Below are 18,422 nucleotides of genomic sequence, written 5' to 3'. Positions count from 1 at the left end.
CAATCACAGGGAGGAGGGCATGGTGGGTGGGGCCGAGCTGTGGTCTGTGTGCCTCTGTGCACAGAGCTGGCTCGGGAGTGAGCATGCACAAGTGCTTCCATTGTAAGTTGCTCTGGGGGCACTCGGAAGGGGGGGGGTTAGGGGAGATGTCAGGGTCATGATATCCATGATGGATGAGGCCTGAACATTATATCCCGTCCAACTTCGTGGACAGGTAGGTCAGGGTTTCTAAGCGTTACTGTTAAAAAACAAAAACAAAAAAAAAACAAGGCTATGTTTGAAATGTATTCACTTCATAGTGCAATCTTTTCAAACTTTGCAATAAAATTGAACCACTCAGAGCTCAGTCTTAGGTGGATGATTAAGTGTTACATCACACCCTGAAAAGGTATATGGGTGTTTCACCTGAACTTTTCTACACAACTTTTTCCTCAAGGATTCATTACAGTCGCAGTCCACACCTGGGTTACTATGCACTGCTTCTGGACATGCTTTCCCTATCTCCCACACTCTTCTCCATGAGTACAGCACAGGGGAATATCCTCACCTGTAGCTATGGTAGAAGCCAGGAAAAAGGGAGCCAAATCAAAATAGCAGGTGAACATTTGCTCTGCCTAAGCTCCACACAACACTCAACCTCAGAGTGATGCACTAGAGCGCCAGAAATTTCAGATGCTTCTAATGACTGTCTGTAAACTTGCAGGCCCAGCCATTCAACCAGCTTTCACTGCAATTTAAGTATGTCAAACTGCAGCTAACTTGACTAGGGCAACCAACATGATCCTGTATTCAAGAATCGTGCGGTTTCAGAGCAATTACAGCAATTCCATTCAGATATGCTTTTTTTTGCCCTAGCACATGCCCTGAGAAAAATCTCCAGAATGGCTCTAATCACCATTCATAGACTCTTAATCTTATGGCTAAAAGCTGGAACAGCTGAAGCGCTGATTGCAAAAAGCTGCTCCCACGTATGCCCTTCCAAGAAAGATGTCTGACCAATTCATCAAAGAGGTCACATTTTTTACTTCAAGGTTTTACTTCCACAGAGGAAGGTTCCAAAACCACCTTTCTCAGCTGTTATAAACATACAGCACCTGTCCACTCTAACCAGGCTTCAACTTCAAAACTTCCTTTTTGCACAAGGCCTGATGCCAGAAGCCACCAAGCCTTTTTCAAAGCCTGCTTCACAGTGAAGGAGTATTCTAACTCCTAAGAGTGAGGGGTGGAGCGTCTGTTACAGTTTGCCTCTCTCTGTCACAGAAGATTTCAGACTTATGGTTTCAATTGGTAGTTTCAAATCAAGTTCAAAACTCTACCCCCCCCCCCCCCCAGCCAAAAACAACCTAAGATCAGTCAAATGTGCAGAACGACCTGAACATTCTCTTGTCCCAAGGAGTCATTGTGCCAGTACCACCACAAGACAGTCTGAAAGGATTCCTCTCAAACTTGCTCACGGTACTAAATTCTAACAGGAGTATTCTATTTTTTACTTAAAATATATCTCAAAAATATCTTTCACATTCCAAAATTTTGCATGGAAATTGCACGTTCAGTTTTTTTCTTTTTTGAGACAAGGGAAAAACATGGCATCCGTGGACATTATGAATGAGGGTTCCAATTTACTCACCACATCAGTGATGTCTATACTTTGCAAGTGGCAGACAGCCAATTCCTGTTTGTCACACTGCCCTTTGGCCTATCCTCTGTTCTCAGGGTGTTCACAAATGTCTTCTCAGAACTCAAGGCATGTAAGTCACAGGCTATATAGACAATCTTCTCCTGAGGGAGTCATGTCCTTATTGACTCTCAGACTTTAATAGTATGGCTGTTGAAACCCAGGTCTTAAAAGATAGATAGATTTCTGAGTCTGTGATTACCACGTTGTTGAAAGCAAGAAAAGCCGCTTCCATTAAAATCTGTTATCAAACCTAGAAATCTTATTTTGCCTTGTGTGAATGTACAGTATCTCACAGAAGTGAGTACACACCTCATATTTTTGTAAATATTTTATTATGTCTTTTCATGTTCAACACTGAAGAAATGACACTTTGCTACAGCTTGTATAACAGTGTAAATTTGCTGTCCCCTCAAATTAACTCAACACACAGCCATTAATGTCTAAACCGCTGGCAACAAAAGTGAGTACACCAAATTGGGCCCAAAGTGTCAATATTTTGTTTGGCCACCAATATTTCCCAGCAATGCCTTAACCCTCTTGGGCATGGAGTTCACCAGAGCTTCACAGGTTGCCACTTGAGTTCTCTTTCACTCCTCCATGATGACATCACAGAGCTGGTGGATGTTCGAGACCCTGCGTTCCTTTACCTTCCATTTGAGGATGCCCCACAGATGCTCAATAGGGTTTAGGTGTGGAGGCATGCTTGGCCAGTCCATCACCTTTACCCTCAGCTTCTTTAGCAAAGCAGTGGTCGTCTTTGAGGTGTGTTTGGGCTTGTTATCATGTTGGAATACTGCCCTGCGGCCCTGTCTCCGAAGAGAGGGGATCATACTTTACTTCAGTATGTTGTAGTGTAATTTCTTCAGTGTTGTCACATGAAAAGATATAATAAAATATTTACAAAAATGTGAGGGGTGTACTCACTTCTGTGAGATAAAGTAGTTGATTCAATTCTAGAGATTACTCTGTGCTTCACATTCTGGCCTTCCTACAAACAGGTCTTGTCCAGAATTTGGCTCTTAGTACCTTCAAGGGCATGTACTGATCCGTATTTTCCAAAGGCCTCTGACTTTTGCACTTTTGTAAAAACCTTTATCCAAGGTGTTTCTTTTATCAGACCCCCCTCCCTTTTTGCAACATCCTATGCTTCCCTGGGACCTTTGTTTTCTCTGCCATGCAGAAACCACCTTTGAAACCATCAGGGATATTCCATTGGAGATTTTCGCTCGCAAAGTAGCCTTTTTGGTAGCTATCATGTCTGTCAAATGTGCCTCTGAACTGGCGGCTCTTTCCTTCCTCATACTCCACAACATCAAGGTAATTTTGTGCCTTGCTCCTAAACATTCAAAGAAGTTTTCTCTACATTGCCTGGATGTAGTCAGAGCCATTAGAGTACACCATAAAGTACTGCTTCTATCACACAAACTGATTCCCTCTTTGTTGTTTCCTAGGCTCCTGACAAGGCAAACCCTGCTTCAAAATCCACCATTGCACAGTGGATAGGAAGCTTAATTACAAAAGCTTATGCTCTCAAACAAAAAATACTCATCATGCGCTGTTGCACATCCGTTCCACCAGATCATTTGGAGTTTGGGCATTTCGGCAGCAAGCATCTGTAGCCCAACTGTGTAAGGCCACACCTGCTCTTCTGTTCATACTCGCTTAAAGTTTTACCAGGTGGACGCCCAGTCTTCTGTGAATACAGCTTTTGGCAGCAAGGATCTTGCAGTGGCATGCTGAACTCTGGTTCTTTGACCCATGTTTTTTGTGGCCTGTTAGTACAGTTTAGTTTAGTAAGTTGTTGCTCTCCCTTTGTATTCATTGCTTGGGGGCATCCAATTGTATATGAATATGTTGCCTTTGTACTGTACTGTACAATTAGGATAAAAGGAGATATATATATATTATTTATTTTTTAGTCCCCTGTAAGTGATGAAGTTCTCACGGTAAATGATGGAGTCCTGTTCTGCTTTATGGAGTTGAAATTCTTACTAGCATTTATTTTCTTTGAATTCTTCAATCCTTCAATAAACCTGTTCACTGCCTTCTAATACAATAGATGCTGTGCATTTGATGCCACCACAGTAAAACCTGAACCCAGACCCCCAATCTATGGAGTTTGCTTGTAATGTTGCTTCATGCACTGGATCCAGCTTGGGTTCTTAGCGTAATGTGTATAGTTAGCCTCAGGGTGTCCTACAGGTTCAGGGCCCTGGTCCATTCCTTTCGTTCCCAGTCCTTGAAGAATGGGCAAAACCTGTACCCATAAAAGAACCAGTGATATGGAAAGGTATGAAACGTTTGTCCTGTTATCTGAGCTGGTTATTGTAGCCTTTATAGCAAGTATGGGTTTTTTAATAACTCCACTATTTGCAGTACACTTATTCGTGTCTCCTGAATAGTATTTGTTCAATTATAAATCTATCAGGAGACTGGGGATCATGTTTGATTTTAATTACTTGGCAAGTGTTTTAAACCTTCTAATTTAGCAGTAAAATTTCTGTGTATCCTTCTCCATACATGTTTACCCCATTTCCACACCCTTTGCTCTGAGTACCCTACAGAGGAAATACCTTCATTGATAGCAATGGTAGAAACCAGGTGCAGAGGAACCATTCAGGCAAACATTTGCTGTGTTATTGGCCTGATAGGGAAACATTTGCTCTGCTGATGGCCTGAAAGCACTCAAACCACTCAGTGACCTTGCTTCCCTTGCACCGGAGAAGGACCCTGGTTTAACATCAGTTTTTGCTTTCAAGCGTAGCTCTATCTCAAGCACGTAACAAGCAGCCTATCTGAAAAAAGCTGAAATCTCTACAGTTATGATAGAATTTCTAGGACATCTAACGGTCTTAAAGTGATACTAAAAGTTCAGATGTTTTTTTTTTTTAATTTAAATAACAAACATGTTATACTTACCTTCTCTGTGCAATGGTTTTGCACAGAGCAGCCCCTATTTTCCTCTTCTCAGTTCCCCCACCGGCGTTTGTGGCTCCTCCCCATAGAGCACCGAGCTGCTCATTCATGGTTGCTCCCAAGTTTTTTTTTTTTCCCCTTCATGCATAGAATGCATGAAGGTAAAAAATCTTCAGCCTTTTGAACCACTTTAATTTAGCCATCGCTGTCCAGAGTCCAAAACTGGCAGGCTTCTTCTCCACTTCCTCGTTCTCTAGAATCCGTAGTGGAACTACCTCCTTTTAGAAGCGGTGGACATGAAAAACTTTGAAGAAGACCTGATGCTATGACTTCAAGGGCTTCTACACAGAGCACCACACCACTCTCCTCAGTCTTAATATTCAAAGCCAAAATTACCCCTGTAGTACAAATAAAGTTCTGGCCTGAAGAGAGAGGTGGGGGTGCTGGAGTTATGACCACCAATTTGGTGGTGGGGGGGGGTTGTTCTCAGTGCTGGGGCTATTATTGTGTCCGCTAAAGCCACCTAACTCACTTTTTTAGAAAAAAAAGCCCCATCTATGGGCTGCTTAACACCACTGCTGGGGGATTTTATTGTGCTCACTGAGACCAGTGTTGGGAGTTATTTTGTCCACTGACACCAATGTTGGGGGTTTTTACTGTGTCCACTGACACCAATGTTGGGGTTGTTTTTGTGTCCACTCATACCAGTGCTAGGGATTAATAGTGCATCCATTGACACCAGTGGTGGGGGTCATCATTCCATCCACTGACATCAATGCTGGGGGATTATTGTGTCCACTGACACCAATGCTGGTTGTGGTTCTTGTTGACACAACAATCCTGGGGGTTATTACTGCCACTAACAAAAAAAAAGGATGGGGGGGGGGTGTAAATGGTCCACAGAAACTCTTTAATGGTAGGTAGACAGGGGGTTACAGAAAAAAATAGAGGGAGATGGGGATAGGGTATTCGTCCAGAACAGGGTTATAGCAAGAAATTCCAATAATCCAGAAAAGCGAAGTGAAAAAATGAAATACTAAGCACTATATAACTAATCCTGGATAAAGGGAGGTGGAGCTCCCAAAGAGGGTAGCGAAAAGCCCAATAATGAAGCATAGAGAGTTGGGCCTATATGTCGGTTATCAAACTAAAATGAATGCCTCCAATTTCCAGTGTACCTAGGTTGCTCTAGTTGTGCACCACTATGGGGGCAAAGTTCAGAGGTCAGCACTAGGGACACCTTCATTTCCTCTGTAAAACAAATCATATTACCTCGGAAAGGTGTGGAGTGAGGAATTGGACTACTGCTGCAAGGGTAAGATACGGAATAAAGGGAGGCTGGTACAATAATTAAGCCACCAGACTGCTCATTGGGTAAGAAGGATATACTGGACCTCCAGGAGGAGAATGGGAGAGGGCATGTACATACAAATTGGAGGAAGGGTTTAGGAATTACAGCTCTTAAGAGTAGCCATCCCCCATTTTCAACGGACCGAAAGTAATTGGACAATTGAATCAAAAAGTGTTTCATGGCCAGGTGTGGGCTACTCCTTCGTTATTTCTTCATCAATTAAGCAGGTAAAAGGTCTGGCGTTGATTCTAAGTGGTATTTGCATTTGGAATCTGTTGCTGTGAACCTACATCATGCGTTCAAAGGAGCTGTCCATGCAAGTGAAACAGGCCATTGTAAGCCTTCAAAGACGAAACAAATCCATCAGAGAATGCAGCAACATTAGGAGTGGCCAAATCAACAATTTTGGTACATTCTGAGGAAAGAACGCACTGGAGAGCTCAGCAACATAAAAAGGCATGGACGGCCACGGTAGACAACAGTGATGGATGATTGCAGGATCCTCTCTATGGTAAAGAAAAACCCATTCACAGCATCCAGACAAGTGAAGGACACTCTCCAGGAGGTGGATGTATCATTTTCAAAGTCTGCAATCAAGAGAAGACTTCATTAGAGCAATTACAGAGTGTTCACCACAAGGTGCAAACCATTCAGAAGCCTGAAGAATAGAAAAGCCAGATTACACTGCCAAAAAACATCAAAAAATGCCAGACCAGTTCCGGAAAATCATTCTTTGGATGGATGAAACTAAGATTAATCTGTTCCAGAATGATGGGAAGAAAAAAGTGTGGAGAAGGCTTGGAACAACTCATGATCCAAAGCACACAACGTCATCTGTAAAACATGGTGGAGGCAGTGTGTTGGCATGGGCATGTATGGCTTCCAGTGGCACTGGGTCATTGGTGTTTATTAATGATGTGACAGAAAAGAGAAGCAGCCGGATTAATTCTGCAGTGTTTAGAGATATACCGTCAGCCCAGATTCAGCCAAATATCCAAAACGCAACCCAGCAGCTTTTGAAGTAAAAGAAGTGTAATACTCTGCAAAGGCCGAGTCAATCACCTGATCTCAACCCAATTGAGCATGCATTTCACTTGCTGAAGGCAATACTAAAGGCAGAAAGACCCACAAAGAACAACTGAAGACAGCTGCAGTTAGAGCCTGGCAAAGCATCAGAAAGAAGGGAACCCTGTCTTTGGTAATGTCCATGGGTTCCAGACTTCAGGCAGTCATTGCCAGTTAAGGATTCTCAACAAAATATTAAAAATGACCATTTTATTTATGATTATATTGATTTGTCCAATTACATTTGACCCCTGAAAATGCAGGGGCTGTGTATAAAAATGTTTGCGGTTCCTAAAATGTGTACTTGATATTTATGTTCAACCACTTGAATTAAAGTTTAAAGTCTGCACTTTAAATTCACTTGGATTGTTTCATTTTAATTTATCCTGGTGGCATACAGAGCCAAAAGTATGAAAATTGCGCCTGTATCTAAATAAATATATATATATATATATATATATATATATATATATATATATATATATATAGACCTAACTGTATATATATACACATATACAGTGGATATAAAAAGTCTACTCACCCCTGTTAAAATGTCAGGTTTCTGTGATGTAAAAAAAAATGAGACAAAGAAATAATTTCAGAACTTTTTCCACCTTTAATGTGACCTATAAACTGTACAACTCAATTGAAAAAACAAACTAAAAAACTAAAATAATGTGGTTGCATAAGTGTGCACACCCTCTTTTAACTGGGGATGTATCTGTGTTCAGAATTAACGAATCACATTCAAAATCATGTTAAATAGTCAGTACACCCCTGCCATCATTTAAAGTGCCTCTGATTAACCCCAAGTAAAGTTCAGCTGTCCTAGTAGGTCTTTCCTGGCATTTTCTTAGTCGCATCCTACAGCAAAAGCCATGATCTGCAGAGAGCTTCCAAAGCATCAGGTATCAGTGAGGAGAAGGGTACAAAAGAATTACCAAGGCATTAGAAATACCATGGAACACAGTGAAGACAGTCATCATGTGGAGCAACTATGGCGCAACAGTAAAATTACCAAGAACTGGACGTCCCTTCAAAATTGATGAAAAGACGAGAAGAAAACTGGTCTGGGAGGCTGCCAAGAGGCCTACAGCAACATTAAAGGAGCTGCAAGAATATCTGGCAAGTACTGGCTGTGTGGAATGTGTGACAACAATCTCCTGTATTCTTCATATGTCTTCATATGTCTGGGCTATGGGGTAGAGTGGCAAGACGGAAGCCTTTTCTTACGAAGAAAAATATCCAAGCCCGACTAAATTTTGCAAAAACACATCTGAAGTCTCCCGAAAGCATGTGGGAAAATGTGTTCTGGTCTGATGAAACCAAGTTTAAACTTTTTAGCCATAATTCCATAAGATATGTTTGGCGCAAAAACAACACTGCACATCACCAGAAGAACACCATACCCACAGTGAAGCATGGTGGTGGCAGCACTGTGTGTGACCTACAGCAGATGTCAGTGTAAATTTAATGAAATCTGAAATGCAGACTGCAAACGCAGTGTGTTTGTCTGCACCGGATCGCATGGTACCAAACTACCATGTGGTCCAGTTGCCATGCATTTTTCATGCGAGTGCAGTGCAGTGTGATTTTAGTACATTCAAATGAATGGGTTGAAAATGCACTGAACTTAACACATGAAATCCATTATTGCAAATTGTTTTTCTGGCAAGATCAACAAGCATTTTCTGTACTTGCTGAAAATGTTCTCTGCCTAAAAAATTAAAAGGAATGCAGCAATTACATCTGGTAATCAGCAATATATTATATATTTCTGTTTTGGGGTTATTTATCCTTTAAAGACACAATTAGGATTCTAGTCTGTGTGTACAAATCTAGCAAGTAGAAATGTGTTTTCACACATTTTTCTTACATCTATTTTTCCTAGAAATACGATTTCAAACGAAAACAGCAATTTTAAAAAGGCAATTTTCGTGGAGACATTATTATTCTCTCTTGTTTGTTGGGGAACTTGTGGTGCCTTGAGCATTTTGCTTATCTTTATGCGCTACTTAATTAAGGTAAGATTAAAACTTCTAGATATATGAAACACATATATATATATATATATATTGTGTGTGTATATATGTGTGTGTGTGTGTGTGTGTGTGTGTGTGTGTGTGTGTGTGTGTGTGTATGTATATACAGTGGGGCAAAAAAGTATTTAGTCAGCCACCAATTGTGCAAGTTCTCCCACTTAAAAATATGAGAGAGGCCTGTAATTTGCATCATAGGTAGACCTCAACTATGAGACACAAAATGAGAAAAAAAATCCAGACAATCACATTGGCTGATTTGGAAAGAATTTATTTGCAAATTATGGTGGAAAATAAGTATTTGGTCAATATATCAAAAGTTCATCTCAATATTTTGTTATATATCCTTTGTTGGCAATGACAGAGGTCAAACATTTCCTGTAAGTCTTCACAAGGTTGGCACACCCTGTTGCTGGTATGTTGGCCCATTCCTCCATGCAGATCTCCTCTAGAGCAGTGATGTTTTGGGGCTGTCGCTGGGCAACACGGACTTTCAACTCCCTCCAAAGGTTTTCTATGGGGTTGAGATCTGGAGACTGGCTAGGCCACTCCAGGACCTTGAAATGCTTCTTACGAAGCCACTTCTTCGTTGCCCGGGCGGTATGTTTGGGATCATTGTCATGTTGAAAGACCCAGCCATGTTTCATCTTCAATGCCCTTGCTGATGAAAGGAGGTATGCACTCAAAATCTCACGATACATGGCCCCATTCATTCTCTTCTGTACATGGATCAGTCGTCCTGGTCCCTTTGCGGAGAAACAGCCCCAAAGCATGATGTTGCCACCCCCATGCTTCACAGTAGGTATGGTGTTCTTTGGATGCAACTCAGCATTCTCTCTCCTCCAAACACAACGAGTTGTGTTTCTACCAAGCAGTTCTATTTTGGTTTCATTTGACCATGTGGTATTTTCCCAATCCTCTTCGGGATCATCCAAATGCTCTCTAGCAAACTTCAGATGGGCCCGGACATGTACTGGCTTAAGCAGGGGGACACGTCTGGCACTGCAGGATCTGAGTCCCTGGCGGCGTAGTGTGTTACTGATGGTAGCCTTTGTTATGTTGGTCTCAGCTCTCTGCAGGTCATTCACTAGGTCCCCCCGTGTGGTCCTGGGATTTTTTCTCACCGTTCTTGTGATCATTTTGACCCCACGGGGTGAGATCTTGCGTGGAGCCCCAGATCAAGGGAGATTATCAGTGGTCTTGTATGTCTTCCACTTTCTAATTATTGCTCCCACAGTTGATTTGTTCACACCAAGCTGTTTGCCTATTGCAGATTCAGTCTTCCCAGCCTGGTGCGGGTCTACAATTTTGTTTCTGGTGTCCTTTGACAGCTCTTTGGTCTTCACCATAGTGGAGTTTGGAGTGTAACTGTTTGAGGTTGTGGACAGGTGTCTTTTATACTGATAACAAGTTCAAACAGGTGCCATTGATACAGGTAATGAGTGCAGGACAGAGGGGCCTCTTAAAGAAGAAGGTATAGGTCTGTGAGAGCCAGAAATCTTGTAGGTGACCAAATACTTATTTTCCACCATAATTTGCAAATAAATTCTTTCCAAATCAGCCAATGTGATTGTCTGGATTTTTTTTCTCATTTTGTCTCTCATAGTTGAGGTCTACCTATGATGCCAATTACAGGCCTCTCTCATCTTTTTAAGTGGGAGAACTTGCACAATTGGTGGCTGACTAAATACTTTTTTGCCCCACTGTGTATATGTATATATATATGTGTGTGTATATATATATATATATATATATATATATATATATATATATATATATATATATATAGTGCAGCGCTATAAACGCACACTGTATGAAAATATGTATACGGTAATTCTTATAAAATATATATATATGCAAAAGAATTAAGTGCGGTTGTGCATATAAGTGAATCATTCAATGTCCATGATATATCTAAAATACAATCAGCAAATATCAAACAATAATAGTCAAATTGATTGCAATACATCCAAGTGAAAAAGTGCAGATGTGCAAAAAACCACGGAGGGAATCCACCATCTCAGATGTGTGTACACTCACCAGAAATTCTACATTTGCAGGCATCTGTTATAATCTGTCACATCTGGGGGTGCAGGAACAGAGGCAGTTTAGGGGTTAATCCTACAGCATCATCCATATGCAGGTGGGGCGAGTATTCCTTGTCCTTATACAGCTCGGTGTCCGATTTCATTCCTTTGAATGTAGCTTCCCCTTCTTCAGACCCTCAAAAGTAGACGTAAGGCTTGGCAGAATCTCCCATTGTCCTTGTAGCAGAGTCTGACATGCAGAGGGAAACCTCTCCTACAGCCCCGGCTAATGTTGCCATAGTGGCTGCTAGAATGCGGTGAGGTAGGAGTGCCTGTAAGATGTTCTGCCAATGGGTAGCAGGTGCGTCACCAGAGATGCGTCAGCTAGCTGGAACAGTAGATGACTGCAGGAACAGCAGACCTGGAACTGGGCGGACAGCAGGTGGTAGTTGCTTGGCAGACAGCTGGCTGGTTGCAGATGCAGGAGGGCTGGCAGCACACAGCAGATGAAGGTCCAACAGGGATCAGGTAGTATGCAGAGCAGGACAGACTGACAACTGGATGCATGGTCAGGCAAGCAAGGTCAGCAACAAACGGTCAAGTACAGACATAAACGACAGACCGAGAATGGTAAGGATACAGGCAGAGGTCAGCAACACTGGAGTGAGCAGATTAGCAGGAGGCAGAGCAGAGTCGAGAGACTAGCCTAGGTCAGGGCAGGTAGTATTCAAGAGTGGTCAGGACATGCCGGGTCAAACACAGGAACATATGCAGGAACACAGGTAATAGCTGTAGATCAGACAGCACTGACTAATACAACTTCTACAGTTAAAATGGTCCTATGCGCCATTGTTAGCGGCTGGTGCACGCCCATGCATGTGCCCATCTAAGCACAGCAAGGCGAGCACCTGTAGGTCTTCGCCAGTGCATATGTACGTACCTTGAGCCTTCACTTGCACTATAGCTGGTACTTTCCTGACAGTGGCATGACCAATGCCAATTGCGCTGATTGTGGTGCATCACACGTTCACTTGTTTTGTAAGCAAACTTTTTTCACATGTCAAACAGTGAAATTTCATTAAATTCTATTGGCCATTGATTGGTACAAGGCAGTGGATTGCCTCATACTGCACTGGAAAAGAAAGCACTGCCTGCAATAGCTTTTTCAGTGCACACCACTGCAACATGGTGATGTGAACTGGCCAAATAGGAGACAAGGCATTTTTACACTTTGCCAGTGCATTGTGAGGCAATCCACTGCCTTGTACCACTCGCCTTGCTGTGCTTAGACATGGCGTGGGAGTGCACCAACCACTAACATTGGCGCATATGACTATTTTAACTGTAGAAGTTACATTAGCCAGTGCTGTCTGATCTACAGCTATTACCTGTGTTCCTGCATATGTTCCTGTGTTTGACCCGGCATGTCCTGCCCACTCTTGGAATACTACCTGTCCTGACCTTGGCTTGTCTCTGGACTCTGCTCTGCCTCCTGCTTCCAGTGTTGCTGACCTCTGCCTGTATCCTCACCATTCTCTGTCTGCCGTTTATGTCTGTACTTGACTGTTTGTTGGCTCCTCAATGTGGAAAAGTTGGCCTGTACCTTTTAGATCACTGAAGATGGTTCTTCCAGCATGACAATGATCCAAAACATACCGCCAAGGCAACAAAGCAGTAGCTCAAGAAGAAGCACATTAAGGTGAAGGAGTGGCCTAGGCAGTCTGCAGACCTTAATCGAGGGAGATTATGGAAGGAGCTGAAACTTCAAGTTGCCAAGTGACAGCCAAGAAACCTTAAGGATTTAGAGAAGATCTGTAAGGAAGAGTGGACCAAAATCCCTCCTGAGATGTGTGCAAACCTGGTAACCAACTGCAAGACTTACAACTTACCTGTCAAGGTCCTACCTTTTCCCTGAGGTTATGTTACTCCATGTGCTGGCGTCTATCTTGGATTCTGCTGTGCATGATGGGAATCCTTTTTATGCCTTCAGGTCTCTGAGGTCCACCCCCCAGAGGGGCGTGGCTGATGACATATAAGCCTGTGGCCCGCACATGCTCTTTGCACTTGTGTCTTGTGTCTTTGTGTTACTATTACTCTGTTCTGACTCTCGTGACTCTCCTGGTATTCTGATTCGGCTTGTGACTTGACTATTCTTTGTATTCTCCTTTGATCTGACCCTCTGTTGCTGAACCCGGCTTGTGACCTGTGATTCTCGTCTGCTGTCCTGTACTGTTTTGTCCTGTTGTTGTTGACCCCGGCTTGTCTGACTACTCTTTTGTTTCTTCCACCAGCTACACGCCATTGGCGGCGGCCATTACCGCAGCTGAGGTGTCCCGGGGGCCGCGACCTGGTTCCTGGCTGCGTCAAGTCCATCCCCACCATCAGGGGCCCTGGTGAAGGGCAGCCTGGGACTTAGACTCCGCGCCCTGAGGGACTTCGGTCTGTGGGTGGTGGTTGTCGTCAGCCAGTGCGTTACATTGTTAGGCCTGCCTGTCCGTTCCTCGGCTCCTGCCCTGACATTACCTCTGTGCTTGCCAACAAGGGTTTCTCCACCAAGTAATGTTTATCTTGGGAATCAAATACTTTTATTTTATTTTTTTTACTCGCTGAACTGCAACTCAATGTCTAACATTTGTATCAGTTTTTTTTTTGTGGTTGACATTCTGTTTCGTGTGTATGTGTGATTTCCACGCTGTGCATTACCTTTTGACCTTTTTCGCCTCAGTCTAAAGCAGGCCGTAGATGGATCAGCAGGGACCAGCTGAATTTTAGTGTGTGTGTGTGTGTGCGTGTGTGTGTCCCTTCTCGATTTGAAGTTGATAATTTCATCGACTTCTGTTGGAGAACTTTGAAAGAGGTTTCTTATTCAGCGGCTGCAGCCAATAAGCCTATGTCAGAATACAGTGTCTCGTTGAAGATTCCTACATCCACCTAGTTTGTGTGGCTGCAGTAATCTGTTGTAACCATCTGTGACCAGCTTATTGAATAATATAATAAAAGACGTGAGGCATATTTATCTCATCAATATACAGACGCATAGCTGGCAAGAAAAAAAGAGGCGCAAAATGCACAATAGAGACAAAATATTATTTTCCGATTATGGACATCTATACTTTACAATGATTAGAGAAGATACATTAACCTCAATATTCACAATATAAGATGGGTACAATTAACACACTAATAAAGCAGCAGCCAAAACATAGAAATTTGTATAACACACCACCTAAAGCTAAGCACGCCTAAATTCTGAACTTCTAATCAACCATTTCAACTCTTACGTTTTATATATGGACCAGAGCAATTTTTACATATCTAATATGATCCAGTTAGATTGGCAATAACTTAATAACTAAAGTGTAAGTAGACTTTTTCACAAAAAAATTAAAAGGCGAACTAACATCCTGCACCTTTCCTACTGTACCTGTCACTGCCCATGCAGCCAGTGCTGCAATCCAAGGATTTGTAGGCCCCGCTATTCTTTCCCTTATTTTCTTGGTGCTTCAAAGATGGATCAGAACGATACCTATTGGTCACATGCTGGCACATGACCACTTTGATCAATCTACTGAAAATCTCTGATCTGTCCTAGAAGTCTCCAATGTCTATAAAAAGTATTCTTCTCCTTGTAGGTTTCATGTTTTGTGGTCGTAGAACTTCAGATTACAGTGAATTTAAAGCTGGGCTCCACCCAAAAGGGGAATCTCCACTTGTTTGCACCCTCCTCCTCCACTGCTAAATTTGGCACTCTTTGGGGGGGGGAGGGGGTGTGCTTACCTGATTTCGACAGGTACCCACTCCAACTCCCAGCTCAGTTTGCCGTGAAAGTTCAGCCCCCCCACCTTCTCCTTGCGGTTTTCTGGGACACTTTACAGGTCCCAGAAGACTATGGGACCATTCACAAGGCACAGCGCGACTTGCGCATGTGCAGTAGGAAACCGGCTTCACTTCCGAGTTCCCTTACTTGCTATGTGAAGAACTAGCCTGAGTGAGAATGGTGCTGGACCCCTGAACAGGTAAGTGTCCTTATATTTAATATTTATATTTAATTTTTGGGGGGGCAGCCTCTCTTTAATTTAGTTTTTTTTACAGTGATTTACAGACATGTCAAATGTTTAGTGTTAAAGTGAAAACAGATGTCTGCAAATGATTTAAATTAACAAAGAATAAAACACAGCATACACTCCTTTCATTATGTATTCATCATTGGCATTGCCTTTTCTTTTCCAGTCAAATAAGTAGATAAATAAAATAGAAGTAGAGTGGTTTCAAGTGAATATAGTACTTGTCAGTAAAATGGCATTAGCATACAGTGCCTTGAAAAAGTACTCGTACCCTTTGACATTTTTCACATTTTTCCATGTTACAACCAAACACATAAATGTGTTTTATTGGGATTTTATGTAATAGACCAACACAAACTGGCACATAATTGTAAAGTGAAAGGACAATGATAAATGGCTTTCAAATTTGTTTACAAATATATATCTGAAAAGTGTAGGTTTGTATTCAGCCCCCTTTACTTTGATACCCCTAACTAAAATCTAATGTAACCAATTGCCTTCAGAAGTCATCTAATTAGTAAATAAAGTCCACTTGTGTGTAATTTAATCTCAGTATAAATACAGCTGTTCTGTGAAGCCCTCAGAGGTTTGTTAGAGAACATTAAAGAACAAACGGCATCATGAAGGCCAAGGAACGCACTGGACAGGTCAGGGATAAAGGCGTGGAGAAGTTTAAAGCAGGGTTAGGTTATAAAAAAATATCCCAAGCTTTGAACATCTCACTGGGCACTGTTCAATTCATCATCCGAAAATGGAAAGAGTATGGCAAAACTGCAAACCTACCAAGACATGGCCGTTCACCTAAACTGACAGTCAAGAGGTACATGGTAACTCTGGAGGAGCTGCAGAGATCCACAGCTCAGATGGGAGAATCTGTCCACAGGACAATTATTAGTTGTGCACTTGACAAACCTGGCCTTTGTGGACGAGTGGCAAGAAAAAAGCCATAATTCCCATTTGCAACTTGCGAGAAGCCATGTGGGGGACTCGGCAAACACGTGGAAGAAGGTGCTCTGGTCAGCTGAGACCAAAATTTAACTTTTTGGTCTAAAAGCAAAATGCTACGTGTGACAGAAAATGAACACTGCACATCACCATGAACACACCATCCCCACTGTAAAACATGGTGGTGGCAACATCATGTTGTGGGGACAGGTAAGCTGGTCAGAGTTGATGGATGGAGCCAAATACAGGGCAATCTTAGAAGAAAACCTGTTAGTCTTCCAAAGACTTGAGACTGGGGTGGAAGTTCACCTTCCAGCAGGACAACAACCCTAAACATACAGCCAGAGCTACAATGGAATGGTTTAGATCAAAGCATATTCATGTGTTAGAATGGCCCAGTCAAAGTCCAGACCTAAATCCAATTGAGAATCTGTGGCAAGACTTGAAAATTGCTGTTCACAGCAATCCATTCTGACAGAGCTTGAGCTATTGTGCAAAGAAGAATGGGCAAAAACTTCACACTCTAGATGTGCAAAGCTTGTAGAGACATCCCCCAAAAGACTTGCAGCTAGAAATGCAGTGAAAGGTGGTTCTACAAAGTATTGACTCAGAGGGGCTGAATACAAATGCACACAACAATTTTCAGATATTTATTTGCAAAACAATTTTGAAAACCATTTATCATTTTCCTTCCACTTCACAATTATGTGCTACTTTGTGTTGGTCTATCACATAAAATCCCAATAAAATACATTTACGTTTTTGGTTGTAACATGACAAACAGTGAAACATTTCAAGGGGTATTAATGCTTGTTCAAGGCACTGTACACCATAAAGATAAAAGAACATACCAGAAACTCCATGAAAAGATGACTGGGGAATTTCAGTACAAGCAGTATAACTTATCTTATACCTCACTCCAGCAATCACCTCCTCTGCCTGAAGCTGCAGTCTGTGGGCAGAGCTTCAGCATCATCACATACAGCACAGGGACATTAACCCTGGATTTTACATTTTGGAGGCTGGGGTGCAACTGGAGGTGGCTGCAGCTTACAGAGGAACTGCAGGGAACCAATTGCAGGACTGGAGGGACCCTGCTGGAGTAAGGAATAAAGTAAGTACTTTCTTTCTAATCCTCCACCCCTAGACTAAATGAAACATTAACCCTTATAGTGCAGAGTGGCCTTGTTGCAAGGATGGATTGTTTTATTGTCATAGAGTTGGGCTTTAAGTGTGAGTAGTCCCTAACAAATATAGAGCAGGACACAAATGTGCTGCAAATCTGCCTATAAAATCTGTCCACAGAACGTGAGTGAATGTGCAAAGAAACTAGTGTGGGAGACCACCAAAAGTCCTATTACAAATCCCAGTGTGTTACAACCCCCCTAGTGGCTGAGTTTAAAAAGACTATGTATATGCCCATGTTCTTCATCAGTCAAATCTTTATGAGAGCATAGCAAAAAAAGACACTGTTAATTGTTTGGTTTGGGTGTTATAATTTTTTGCTGTATCCATTAAAAATAAAAATCCTAACTTTTAATAGGTTGTGAAGATGCAGTGTGATCTTTGGAGATACCCTATGTCAAACAATGGAGTGAGTACATTGTTTTTTACATTAAAGCTGTGCTTCTAAAAGTAACTTATGTTTGTAGTAAATGAATACTTAATACAATCAAATGTATATAGTTCACAGTGTACACAAAGACTCAGTGTGGCTATTATTCCCATTGTAAAATACAATAAGTTAACTTTTCAGTAAGTGTGCATGAAGTTTTCCAGTTTGTGGGCATTTATAAGTGTTAATTCGAATAAATATGTAATGATACATATATACACACTATATTGCCAAACGTATTGGGACACCCCTCCAAATCATTGCATTCAGGTGTTCCAGTCACCTACATGGCCACAGATGTATATAATCAAGCACCTAGGCATGAAGACTACTTCTACAAACATTTGTGAAAGAATGGGTCGCTCTCAGGAGCTCATTGAATTCAAGTGTGTTGCCATGATAGGTTTCCACCTGTGCAATAAGTCCATTCATGAAATATCCCTGCTACTAAATATTCCACGGTCAACTGTTAGCGGTATTATAACAAAGTGGAAGCAAGTGGGAACAACAGCAACTCGGCCACAAAGTGGTAGGCATGTAAAATGACAGAGCGGGGTCAGCACATGCTGAAGAGCACAGTACGCAGAAGTCACCAATTGTCAATAACTAAAGACCTCTAAACTGTGTGTGGTCTTCAGATTAGCAGAACAGTGCGTAAAGAGCTTCATGGAATGGGGTTTCATGGCCAAGCAACTGCATCCAAGCCTTATATCACCAAATGC

General features: G+C 42.1%; 1 protein-coding gene across 1 annotated transcript in view; it reads left to right on the top strand.

Annotated features, from left to right (window-relative positions):
• The window catches only part of PGAP1 (post-GPI attachment to proteins inositol deacylase 1), a 446,717-nt gene extending 428,980 nt beyond the window's left edge, over positions 1-17,737 (top strand). Inside the window, exons 23-24 of the mRNA XM_089692689.1 lie at positions 8,902-9,034; positions 17,629-17,737. Of these exons, the coding sequence (XP_089548815.1) occupies positions 8,902-9,034; positions 17,629-17,718 (223 nt within the window). The 3' untranslated portion in view covers positions 17,719-17,737. The remainder of the gene's footprint in view (positions 1-8,901; positions 9,035-17,628) is intronic.
• The last annotated feature ends 685 nt before the right edge of the window (positions 17,738-18,422 follow it).

The sequence above is a fragment of the Staurois parvus genome, unplaced genomic scaffold (genome assembly GCF_062004578.1).
Source record: "Staurois parvus isolate SC_StPar_1 unplaced genomic scaffold, SC_StPar_1.0 ptg000601l, whole genome shotgun sequence".
NCBI classification, from domain to species: Eukaryota; Metazoa; Chordata; class Amphibia; order Anura; family Ranidae; genus Staurois; species Staurois parvus.
Note: the sequence above shows the minus strand (reverse complement) of the source record. Positions and strands in the feature narration are given on the sequence as shown.